The sequence below is a fragment of the Equus przewalskii genome, chromosome 11 (genome assembly GCF_037783145.1).
Source record: "Equus przewalskii isolate Varuska chromosome 11, EquPr2, whole genome shotgun sequence".
Lineage (NCBI taxonomy): Eukaryota > Metazoa > Chordata > Mammalia > Perissodactyla > Equidae > Equus > Equus przewalskii.
In genome coordinates, this window is record NC_091841.1 from 25,418,508 (window position 1) to 25,431,407 (window position 12,900).

Genomic DNA, 12,900 nt, shown 5'->3' on the forward strand with positions numbered 1-12,900 from the left:
CCAGGCACTCCTGTCAGCTTCTGTGAGACCGGACCCTCCTGGTTATCCCCCACCACACTCGGTGTTTCCTGTTTCCTTCGCTAGCTCCCTGCTCGTACTCACTTCTGAATATTGGAGCACCTCAGAATGAAGACCTGGGCCTCCCTCCCTGTCAGTTCTAGGGAACCGCATCCTTCCCCAGGACTTTAAACATTGTTTGTGTGCTGGTCACTTCCGGTTGTGTTTCTCCAGCTCAGAACTATCCTGTGTGCTCCACACTGGCAGGTCTAACCACCTTCTTTAATAAGGGATATCTCTAGACGTCCATCCCAGAGTTAACATGTTCTGTACTCTGCTCCTCCTCATCTCAGTAAATGACACCACATCCATCCATTTGCTCAGGCTCCAAACCCAGGGGTCATCCACAGTTCTTCCCGTCACATCCTGCATCCAGTTCATCACCAAGTTCTGCCTGTTCTGCCCCCAGATGTGGTTCAGATCTGTCCACTCCGCTCCCTCCTGCCTGCACTCGTGCCCCACGCCAATCCACTTTCTGTACCGCAGGAAAACTGCTTTTTTAAAAATGGAATATAGCATGTTATTCCCCTGCGTGACGTCCTTTAGTGACTCACCGTTTCGCCTGAGGTAAAATCCTTACCCTGAGCTCCTTACCCTGCTCTGAGGCAGGGCTCCATGATCCAGCCCTGCCAGTCTCTGCAGCTGTTATCTTCCACCACACTCCCCCCACTCACTCCGTACCATCCACACTGGCCTTCTGACCTTTCCCAAGCCATGCCCGACAGCCCCCCGCCCCGCCAAGAGTCCTTGTGTGTGTGTCCTCAAGCCTAGAACACCCTCCCCTGCTTTTGCGTGACCAGCTCCTCATCCTTCGTGTCTCACCTTTAACGTCGTCTCCTCAAAGAGGCTTTTCCTGACCGCCGTCCGCACACGCACATCTGCATGCACGTTATCCTCATCGTAGCGCAGTGGGTCTGTGTCCTTACAGGCCTCTGGGAGCTCGTTTGTTGTTCATCACCTCCTTCCCCACCAGAGCGTCAGAAAGGCTCTTGTTTGCCTTATTTACTGGTGGGTTCTCTTCCCAGTGCCTAGAACCTGCCTGCCACATGGTAGGCATCTGATTAGAGCTTGCTGGAAGAAGAGCAGGCTGGGAAAGGAAGGAAAGAGAACGCATTGAAAGTGAGGAATTTCCTGTTTTAAAAAGTCCTCTGCTGAGGTAGTAGGAGCAGATGGATGACAGAAGACTGAAGGAGCATTTCATGGAATCAAACCATGGCAGCCTCTTGGTTTCCTGGTTATGAAAGAAACACTGAAACTGTCTTGCTTTTTCCTCATATGTTTCATCCTCCTGTCTCTTCCTCAAGACTCAGAGAGGATCATGTCTCCAGACTATGCCAGTGTCCTTTCTTTGGTATTGTGTACTCAGGATCCTTGGCCCACTGTCCTTAGCAGGACGCAGGTGCAGACACTTGTCCTGATGGAGAGGGGTTATCGGGAAGCACAGGAGAGCATGGTTTTGCTGTCTCTTGGCCGTTAGCTTAGGCGTTTAAGCGTTCAGCAACAGATGAGAAGAGCCCGCTGTAAATAAATATAGTGATACGTGCTAGGGAGGAAGATAAAGCAGGACGGGGAGATGGGGAGTGATGAAAGGAGGGGACCTTGGGATGGGCCGTCTCTGAGGAGGAATCCCTGAACCAGGACCTGCATGAAGTCAAGGAGCAGCCACGGGAAGTTGTGGAGGGGAGCGTCCCAGACGGAGGCTTACTGTATCGAGCCATCTTTGCCTGGCTTTCCCTCCATTGTCCCCCTTTTAAATGGTGTGTCCCCCTTCCAGCCCAGACCATAATTCTACTGCTGATTTGAAGGCCAAGCCCACGGCCTTCTCCACTGTTCTGTAAGTATGTGCTGCATACCTAGGGGGGCCGTTCCCGTGAGTGGGCTCTGTAGCTTTGAGTATTTCTTATGACTCTTTTCCAGCAGGTGGCAGTAGAGTTCATGGGAACAGGGTGGCTTTTTCTAACTTGCCCAAAGGTAGGTTTGCATTTAGGCCAGTGTTTTTATCCCATTTTCCTTCTCTGATGCATCAAGATCTTTTTCTCTCTGGGCCCCAGCCTTATGCTCCAAGCTTTTCTTGATTGTTCTCTTTCTGTCTTTCAAATATTTCAAACTTAAAGAATTGCAAGCGTAATCCAAAAAACTCCCATGTAACCTTTGCTCTAGTTCACCACTTGTTGACATTTGTCCACTTTCGCTTTATTACTCCCTCCCCCCTCTCCAGATACGTGTGTTTTCCTGAACCATGTACGAGCTGGTTGAAAACATCCGGCCGCTTTACCCCTAAATACTTGGAGTGTGTTTCTCTCAGACACGAATTTGTGTGTCTTTTACATAGCCGCAGTACACTTACCAAATTTAGGAAATTTAACATTGATACAGTACTTGTATCAATTATGTAGTCCCCATTCAAATGGTGTCAGCTGTCCCAGGGATGTCCTTTATAACTATTTTTATCCCTTTATCCAGCGTCCAGTGTATGACCACACTTTGCACCTATCTGTTGTCGAGTCTCCTTACTCTTAATCTGAAAAAGTTCTTCCAGTTTTCCTTGTCTTTCACAACATTGATATTTTTGAAGAATACAGGCCAGTTGTTTTGTAAACTATTTCTCAATCTGGGTTTGTCTGGTGTTTTCTCGTTAGACTCGGGTTATGATTTTGGCAGGAATAGCCCAGAAGTGATGTTGCGTCCCTCCCGGGGCGTTCCATCAGGAGGCGCATGGGTCAGTTTGCTCCGTGACTCAGCACTCGGTGCGGACCTGCTCTCGGTCCTCTAAGCCTTCCGTGTTGCGATTGCTCTTGGAGCCGTGTGAACCGTGGTGTGGATGCACCTGGACTCTGGCTGTGGGAACTCTCCCGCTTAGTGTTTGCTCTCGTGAACACGCAGCATCCTCTTCAGCGTTCCTCTTCCATCAGGTGGGCCTCCGTTGCCTTCTCTCCTTTGTAGCATCTCTGTCTGGGACCCTCGGCTTCCCATCAGGGATCGCGATAGCTCTTCTTTCTCCTAGTAAGTCACATCCCATCGCCGGACTCGCGGAGCCAGTGATGATTTGTTCTGTACAACCAGCATCTCTTGAGTGTTTTCTTAGTTTCAGGTTGGGTTCCTTTGGCTCTAGCAAGCTCAGGCTTCAGAGGAGAGTATTGTAGCTGAATATGGGGAAGAATTAGGTGCCAGTGGCTCAGCTTGAATCAGATTCGAGTTCATTTAACCGTCAGTCAGTCTTCCAGGCAAACCATATCTTGATTGTAGTTAAAATTTGAGCGTTTACTGCGTGTCGTTTGCAGTGCTCAGCATGCTGCATGCATTAGCCTGATAGAATGCTTAAAACAACTCCAGGGAGTAGGTATCACTTTCTTTGTTTTAGAGAAAACAGGGTTTAGAAAGGTTATTTAAGGTAAGATGGCTAAAAATTACCCGGGCTCAAACTGATGTCTCTCCAGCTCCAAAGCCCGTGCTCTTCGTTATAAGCAAGGAGCAAAGAAGAAACTTGCGACAGGGCTGTGAGCGTGGACGTTCGCCGTCACAGGTGGAAATCAAATGCACTGTCATTGCCGGGCGGAGATGGCTAGCAGCTTACACCCAGTTTTTGAGGTGTCTTTAAGTAGAAGAACTTAGATCTTTCCAGTTTTCCAACCATGGAACCCACTTGCCTGGGGCAGTCTTGGTCTGTACCTGTCTCCTAACAGTTATGAATAGTTTAATAGTTATGAATACTTCATTTTCAGAAGTATCATGGTTTAGATAACTGTGTGGTCCCCTACCCATAGTGCTTCCTGAGTTCTCTTCGGATGAACACAGGGACTGGTGTTTCATTGTGACTAACACTGATAGGGCTTGGTTTATTTTTATTCTCCACTCTCTCTGCCACCACCCCAATTGATACGTTTTAAGTTAGATGGTTTTGTAGTCTGTTGACCCAACTATTTTGTAGGCATGGTTTGCTTAATTTAGTCAACAGTACATGAAGATTTTACCAGACTTGCTCTACCATCCTTTCTGCTGAAACGTTTAAAGTCAGTGACACTTTACCCCGTTGTACTTAAGTGGCCATCCCTAAAACATAAGTTCCTAAGTTTCTGTAAACCTATCCGGAAGCCAGAGGAACCCTTTGCAGTGTAAATGCTCACCCCAGTCCTGGTGTGATTCCACTGATGAGATTCTCCTAGGGAGGGTGCTCCTGGACCTCTGTGCAGCGTCGTGCTGCTCAGCCGCGAGCCTCCCTGGCCTTGTGGCTCGTGGGCGTTTATGTAACTCTGTTCCCTTTTCTTTGGCAGTGCACGATCTGATTTTCTGGCGAGATGTGAAGAAGACTGGGTTTGTCTTTGGCACCACGCTGATCGTGCTGCTTTCCCTGGCAGCTTTCAGTGTCATCAGTGTGGTTTCCTACCTCATCCTGGCTCTTCTCTCTGTCACCATCAGCTTCAGGGTCTACAAGTCTGTCATCCAGGCTGTACAGAAGTCAGAAGAAGGCCATCCATTCAAGTGAGTTGAAGTATCACGAGTAACGCTCTGCAGTTTAGTGAAGGAGTTCGCTGAGGCTGGTCAGGGCTAGAAGTCAGCCCTGACTAACACTCAAGAATCCCAGGGCCTAATGCGGCTGGTCGGTGGCAGGAAACGTCAGCTGGGAACCTTGGGGCCGCCTGAAGAGGTGACCGAGTTAGAGCCAAGACCTTTGGACAAACTAGAAGCTCACACTTTAAGACTCAAGAGGACGGTCTAAATTCCCTGAGCAGAGTCAGGGCGGCAGAGCATCTGGAGCAGTGCTCAGTTAGAGGGGTCCCGGGTACACCGGTGGGCCCCCCAGAGTTAAATCTGCAAACAGCTTTGAAATCTTGGTATTGAGGCTTGGCGGTCTTGATGAAGTCAGTAGGTTGTGCATTTCTGGAATCCAGTTGCTGGCTTTTCTGGCTGTGCTGTAACTTTAACAAATGTTTTCCTCACGGAAATCCATTTAAAATTAGCAAATGACAGTTTTTTTAAAACCCTTTTCTCACAGAGGAGGAAGCCCTGCTGTGACCCTCAGGACCATGACACACAGCTGTCTAGCTGTCGCTCTGGTCCTTGTGTTTTCTCTCAGAGGAAACAGAAGGCATGATTTAAACCCTGTGGCCTTGAAAAAGTTCTTGCAAATTAGTTTTAACAAATTGACGGTGGTTGAATGAGTGAGTGCCCACAAAGTCGTTATGTCTCAGCAGGATTTTTTTCCCTTTTGCGTGACACCCTTGTAGATTTATTTATAAAATGTGTTTTGCTAAGATGTTTGAATTATAACATCTAATTTTTATAACTTTTGTGTTTGGTAGTAAATATTTTCGTAATAAATCAGAAAGAAAAATGTGCCTGTTACTCTGCTGTTTTTCCTGCAAGGCTGTGTGCTCTTTGAGGCAAAGGCAGCCTCCTCTCCCGGGATAGCCCGCACCCGGCCCCGGGCGCTCAGGAAGTTCTGCCTGAGGGGACAAGTTGTGAGCACGGTTACGTCTCAGTTCTGTAGTCATCTGGGAACAGAACCTGAGTCTGTCCGTCTTTTCCTCTAGTTTTCAGCACTATCAAACTTACTATCTCCACTCTCCTTTTTCTTTCTTTTTTTTTTTTTTTAAGGTTTTATTTTTTCCTTTTTCTCCCCAAAGCCCCCCGGTACATAGTTGTATATTCTTCGTTGTGGGTCCTTCTAGTTGTGGCATATGGGACGCTGCCTCAGCGTGGTTTGATGAGCAGTGCCATGTCCGCGCCCAGGATTCGAACCAATGAAACACGGGGCCGCCGGCAGCAGAGCGCGGACTAAACCACTCAGCCACGGGGCCAGCCCCTCTCCTTTTTCTTTTTTAACAAATATTTTATAATTCCTCCTTTATCACTTTGAAATGAAATTCATAGATAATATATCTATAAACAAAAATAGATTATAATTGTAATATAAAGGAGCCATAACACAGAAAGCCATTTATAATAAAATAATATGTATTCCAGTCAATATTTAATTGCTTGGACATGACTACACCAAAGAAACAATAAAGACATCAGGTATTTGCACCTACATGTGTAATCTCTAATACAGATGTGATTTTCCAAAATGGTGAAAACCATCATCGTATAGTTTTAGCATAAACAAAATACAATTTTAGAAGATTCAGGATATGTTAAAACCGTGGGGAAAATATAACCTTGTTTTTCTGTCTTCTGGGCTCTTGATGATTATAAATGGCTCACCTTCATGAACTTCCTCTGGGGCAGTAAAAGTTAAGCAGGACGTAGGAGAGGCGGTTCTTTGACGTGTGTGACTGTCCCATCCTTTGCAGGCATCTGGCGTCTTTGCCTCTGCCCACTAGATGACAGTGGTGCCCCCACCCCTCCCAGGACAGCAAAAAATGCCCCTACAGGTTTTTAAAAGGCACCCTTGGGGGCTTTCACTCTGAAGAATCGCCCTATCGCCCTGCTAACAAAGAGATCCTTTCCTTCCTGGTCCAATGTGTGACTGTTGTTTCTTCTCCCGGAAGAGCCTACCTGGATGTGGACATCACTCTGTCCTCAGAAGCTTTCCATAATTACGTCAATGCCGCCCTGGTGCACGTCAACCGGGCCCTGAAGCTCATCATCCGTCTCTTTCTGGTGGAAGATCTGGTCGACTCCTTGAAGGTTAGTTGTTTCTACAGCTTTTGGTGATGAGGCTGAGGAAAACCAGGGGTGAGGTTGTGATTCAAAGGAAAAGCAGTACATAGGGTTTTATCAGACAGAAGAATGTATGCTTATCTCCATCGGCCTGTAGAAGTGGGCATGGGAGTGACTAGAGAAGGCGTCCCCTGCACCCTGAGAACTAACATCAGAACAGCACTGATGTAATTGACAGAAACGCAAGGGCGGTCTGTCCTTCAGGCCGAAACGAACTACAGACTTCCCTCATGCACCCTCAACTGTATAGTGCAAATGGGGTGGCCTTCATTCTGAGATTATTACCTTACGCAGACTTAGCTAGAGGAGAATGGCATCGGCTCCCCTGAGTTTCGCCTTGTGGTTATTCCTGCTAACCCTCTGACGTTGGCCTTCACAGCTGGCTGTCTTCATGTGGCTGATGACCTATGTTGGCGCTGTCTTCAATGGAATCACCCTCCTGATTCTTGGTAAGGGAGCAAGGAGTGTGGCTCTGCGCTCTTTGAAGTGATTGGTAAGAGTGAGAGCGAAGGGACTGCTCCCCAGGGCGTCCCTCCCCCGTGTGGCCCAGCCTTCAGCTTCCGCACAGACCTGAGTGGAGGAACCTGTGTTTATGGCCGTCTGTGTATTAAATGGTCCTAACTATAAAGAAATAGCAAAACAGCCAGAAGAAAGGGAACTTGTCTGGATTCGGCTTAAATTTGGGGATTTTACTTCTAGAAACCATTTTCATAATTCGGAAATTATTTGTGGTACAAAGAAAGCATCTGTGTACCTACATCTGACTGTCCTTAATTGAGAGCTGTCGCCAGGGTTTCTCATATTGAAGAGCTGTTTCTGTTGCAAGAGGAGAAGTGTCTGTGTTACTTGAATCTTGAGACTTTATGACTGTCTGACATTTATACATGCCGTGTCCTGTGATTCTGTCCTACAGCCGAACTGCTCGTTTTCAGCGTTCCAATTGTCTATGAGAAGTACAAGGTAAGCGTTTGTCTGTTTCAAATAGGATATACCAGTTGTTAGTTCATGTTTTAGGCATTGAAAGTTTGGAGCAGTCTTTTTCTAACCATTTCTAGTGTCTCATTTTGTAAGTCAGCTGCCTATAAGAAACCGCTGTCAGTGGTTTTCTCCAAGGAGAGAAACTGAATGTCTAGGAGGGAGAAGGATGAGAGGAGACTTGCTTTTATGCCTCGTTGTGCCTTTTGAGGTTTTATCACATGGGTGCTTATCTGTTTAAAAAAAAAAGTTGAAAAATGCTTAAATAAATAAAAGCTGGTATCTTTTAAAAAGAAATGTAAACTATTAAGACTATTATGGGACTCCATCGGTGTGAACAGATGCTTGCGTTGTGGGTGGGGTGTAGAGTATACTGCGTGCTGTGACGCTGTTCTCATGGAGTAAGTCATCCGTCAGCTGACTTTATTTATGGCTTTTTGATGTTAAATGAATTAGTCTTACTTAAGAGCCAAAACACATTTGTGATGACAGAATATAGGTTAGACACAGTTTCTGGTATTCAGAAAATGCCATACTCTGGTGTCCCTAAAGAAGACCTAGCAAGTGAGACTTACCCCTGCAAGAGAAAGGAGTAGTCTGACTTCAACAGAGCATGCGGTGTTTCTGGCATAATTTTAAAATGCTTTTTAAAATTGGGCGTTATTTTTATTCTCGAGAATATTCAATAGTGTTTTTAAAAAGTGGTTAAACTAGACAAAAGAACGTTACCTTCAGGAAGATTGTTAATCTCTGTGTCGCCACAACTGAGTCGCTTTTCCTTCCTTTAAAGACCCAGATTGATCACTATGTTGGCATCGCCCGCGATCAGACCAAGTCGATCGTTGAAAAGTGAGTACGCATAGGTTCCAAATTTCATCGAGACGTGTGCTTTTCCCCCCGATTATTTTTAGTCCCCTGTGTAAAATGCTGATGCTAAAGAAAGTAATTTTCACGCTGAAAAAAAACCTCGGTTAATAGTTTGATTTGACTAGAAAGTACTTCATCCACTTCTTTAAAAAACCGTCCTTCGTATCTTAGATTAATAAGGGTGAATGGAATCAGAACCAGTGTGCCTTTTGGACTGGCTTTTAAATGTTCATGGTTGTCTCCACCTTCATTTATTTTCACATAGTTTGTCAGTTTTAAGCCAAACTCTTCCTTCTTTTTCCAGAAACAAAAGTTTTAGTAAAATACATGAGTTAAGGGTTTACACTACCTCTTTTTAAGACTACCAGATCCCTCTGTTTTCCTCTTTTTTTAAACTAATTTAGTATTTAAATCAAGTAATAAAATATTGATAGACATTTTTATGACTCCCTGTATCAAGGAACTGTTTTCTTTTTTTTAATTCTGAATTTATAGCAGACACTATGAACCCAATGCTTCAGATTAAAATGTCAACATTTTTTCGTATTCAGATATTCTTTAAGAAACAAAACATGGCAAACAATCACATCCCCTTTGTGGGCCCCCCTGCATCCCTTTCACACCCCAGATTTTAGTGCTTTTTCCAGCTTTGATAAGAGGAAATTGTGACCACATCCAGACAGCTCTGGCTGGATGTCAGGGTCTGTACTTGCTCTTTTGCTATTTTAGATACGCATTGGAGCTAAAACCAGGCAAGGACAGTTAGCACAAGTACGTATCTGGTTGCTGGTTGCTCCTGATCGTGAAAGATGGTCACAGCTTAGCCCTAAACCTGGTGTCTTGATGAGGGGTGTCAGCTGACGGGGCCCCTGCTGTGGGAAGGAGCTTTCCCATTAGCTGAGGGATGTGAATGACCTTAATGAACACGGTGAAGGGCAGCTGTGGTGTCCTGTGAGGGGCTGGGGACTACTGCCAGCTCCTCTGGTTAGTTTTTTTATGTATCTCCTTGACCCTTGACTCCTGGTTCTTTTTGTGGCACTCGTGGGTGACCTGGCCTTCCCAGAGAAGTGGCTCTTGCACTGCCAGTGTGTAGAGCACAGGCAGCAGGCATTATGCCCAGACACCCCTTACTCTTCTCTGGAACCCCAGTGAAGGACCCGAGGTTCTGGCAGTGAAAGGCCAGCAGCAGGCAGCGGCGGCAGGAGCTGGAGTGGATCTGGGTGGACCCCTGAGCTCCTCCCAGACCAGTCTCGGCCCCTGCTCCCTCATCCAGCCGCCCTGCGGAAGTGAGGGAATGTTTCTCACGCTGCTCCAGCAAGTCCTGGACTATCTTCTAGCATCACTGTTAGAGGAAAAACCTAGAACTAATGTAATAGCTGTGTTTTCACCTTTTTTTTCTTTTCCTCAATAGGATCCAAGCAAAACTACCTGGAATCGCAAAAAAAAAGGCAGATTAAGTACATGGAAACCAGAAATGCAACCATTACTAAAACACCATTTAATAGTTATAACGTTGTTACTTGTACTATGAAGGAACGTGCTCAGTGTCAGCTTGAGCCTGCATTCCAAGCTTTTTTTTTTTTTAATTTGGTGTTTCTCCCCTCCTTTCCCTTTACCCGCAGTATCAAGCACAAGAATTGTTGGATTAAAAAAAGAACTGATATCTTAGAACCCGAAAGAATCAATTGAATAGGATAAATCAGTACGTCAGTGGTGGAGCTTTTGCCTGTAGCTTGAGAGGGGAAAGGTGGGAGGGAAAGGAGAAAACGAAAGCTGAAACACATCTCTTGGGTCCTCCTGTTCCGTTTTCAAGGACCAGTCAGCTTCCCATCATAGTTTTGCCGTTATATTTAAGTTAAGAAATAATGATTAACTTATGAAGAAATTATCTGGGACAAGAGTGGGGTGCCCTCGCTCCCGTCTTCCTGCCCCCCAGTGTGAGCAGCTCCTCCTGTATAGTCCTCTTCTTCACTGAATGCTGGAACCTCCAACTCCCAGGGACTTCTGGGTGGTAACAGTGACTCCTGATTCCCAGAATGCCATCGATGACCAAGAATGGAAACAGAAAGGGGGGCTGGAGAGGGAGTCCCCGGAGCCCTGCTGAGACTGCTCCCGCCCCCTCAGCCCAGGGAAGGCGGGCTCCACCGTTTGGGAAGGTGCTGTCTCTGTCATTTCTGTTGGGCAGCAGTTCTGAGCTTGAGTTTGAGAACTCTTCCCTGAATGTGCTTTCCTCCCTCTTTCCTACCCACCTCACCTCAAGTTTAATAAATATGGTTGTACTTTTCTTATTATGAAATAAATGTCTGTAACTGCTGTACACTGCTGTAAACTTGTTAGAGAAAAAACTACTCTGCATGCGGGCTCCTCAGTTGTTGAGTTATTGTAATCCTCAGTCCGTGGGGGGGAAACGTTCTCAAGAGGTGAATTACAGAAACTGTACTAAAGGCCTTTTTTCTTGATCTTTTCCCTACGGCTCCCTCCTTCGCAGCTACATCTTTAACCTTTGCTCATCACGTTGCCCGAAGGACCACAGCCGAGCTGGCTTGAGAGGAGACCGTGTGTGTCTGTGGTCGAGAGACCACACATTAGCGTAGGAAGTGCATTTTGTGGTTCACTTGGAGTTTTGACTTTGAGGCTAGCTTACTGGGTGTGTGTTATGTTTTGAGGGCTCTTTTCGTTTTCAGGCACATAAAATGTGCTAGCCCCTCTGCCCTGGCCCGGGGTGCTCCTTTTGAGAGTGTTTTCCAAAACCTAAGCTTTAAGTGAGGGCAGCCAGGCCGGGTGAGCCTGTGCTGATGGGCTCCGTGCACAGGAGCAGCTCGGGCTGGCATGGATGGAGCGCGGTTGGGCATCTTTGATTCCCTTTGAGGCTGATAAGCATCTCCCTCCCCTTCCAACATGAACATTCGGTAAACTTGGAAAAAAAGTCGTCTGTGAGTTCCTTCAGATTCTAACTCGTAGTCATGATAATCCAGAGGGAATATGCGCTGGTGACTTTAAAGTAAGGGCTACAATCTCCGATGGACCGCAACTCTGTAGAAGGAGCGGAAGGAAGTTTTCCACTTTTTTGGGAAAATTACTTAGGACTTTAGATGAGTAAAAGGTACCTTTGCCTTACTTCTCTTATTTCCTTAGCCCCCTTTCCACATCCTTCTCGATTTTTAACCTGATTTCATGTCCTAGTAGGAAATGCATTCTCCATCCCCGTCCTTTGCCCTCCCAGGAAGTCAGAGCACTGCTCATCACTTTGGGCTTCCCCTTCAAAGGACCTTATTCTGCACTGGAAGCCTCCACACCCAGCTCTCGTTTTGTTACTGCTGTGTTTAGATAATTGGACAGATCTTTGTGCCACACGGGAATTTTTTTTTTTAAGAAAAACCTATAGATGAAAAATTACTAATGAAACTGTGTGCGTATATGTGCGTGCAACATAAAAATACAGTAGCACCTAAGGAGCTTGAATGTTGGTTCCTGTAAAACTGCAAATTGATGTGTTATTAATAAAAAAAGCAACAACACAGTGACCGTGGTGTCATTCTGCTAACTTTATTCTTTATACACAGTTTGGGTAAAGTAAGAACCAGACAAGGCTGCCACCGGCCCCACCCCTACTCCACTTTTGAGGCTTTAAAAAGTGACTCGTAGTCAATACTGGGAATGATTCCCCAGATTGTGGAATTTCCATAGTGGAGCAAAAGTGTGCATTTGGTTTCTGAATGGAAATGAGACCCTCTAAGAGGTGGCCTTAGGAGGAAGATGAGGAGTGGAAGTGGCCAGACAGGTCTGTTATCCCAGTTCAGCCTCACGCCAACCTAGGAGGGTTCCCCGCCCGCGACAAGAGGCGGCCTGCAAACCCCCCAGTCCCTGCGATTCAGTTGTCAGCCCCCAAGGACAGCAAACACATCAGACCTCCACACATCAGGTCTCTGCTGACAGAACTCACCTCGGATTTGCTCTTCTCCAAAACTAAGGCTGCCGTGACCCTTCAGCTGGATTTTTTAAATTTATTCAACATACCTCTTAGAAAACTTAGGCTGAAATTTAAAAAATAACTGATGCAAACAACTTCACAAATAGGCATACAAATGTTTGAATAATGTCACTAACATGGTATATAAATATGTATTCAGAGTAACATTTACATATTGGCCCTAATAGCAAGCATACCATTAACAAAAAATTCATGAAGCTTCACCTGTTCCTGTCAGACTCCCGAGGCAAGGAGGCCCAGCTAGAGATGACCTCCTGACCCCTGACCCCAACCCACAAGGCCACAGCTGCCATCAAAAGTAGGAGTCAGTACAGTGGCACGTCCTAGACCATGGGCGCTCAGAACGT

The 12,900-nt window shown here is 46.1% G+C and overlaps 1 protein-coding gene across 3 annotated transcripts in view; it reads left to right on the forward strand.

Moving 5' to 3' along the window:
• Positions 1-12,086, forward strand: part of RTN3 (reticulon 3) — a 62,676-nt gene extending 50,590 nt beyond the window's left edge. For all 3 annotated transcript variants that reach the window (XM_070564155.1, XM_070564154.1, XM_070564153.1), the window contains 6 exons: positions 4,329-4,536; positions 6,549-6,687; positions 7,100-7,169; positions 7,634-7,680; positions 8,486-8,544; positions 9,974-12,086. In XM_070564155.1, coding sequence (XP_070420256.1) covers positions 4,329-4,536; positions 6,549-6,687; positions 7,100-7,169; positions 7,634-7,680; positions 8,486-8,544; positions 9,974-10,019 — 569 coding nt within the window. In that variant the 3' untranslated portion in view covers positions 10,020-12,086. The remainder of the gene's footprint in view (positions 1-4,328; positions 4,537-6,548; positions 6,688-7,099; positions 7,170-7,633; positions 7,681-8,485; positions 8,545-9,973) is intronic.
• The last annotated feature ends 814 nt before the right edge of the window (positions 12,087-12,900 follow it).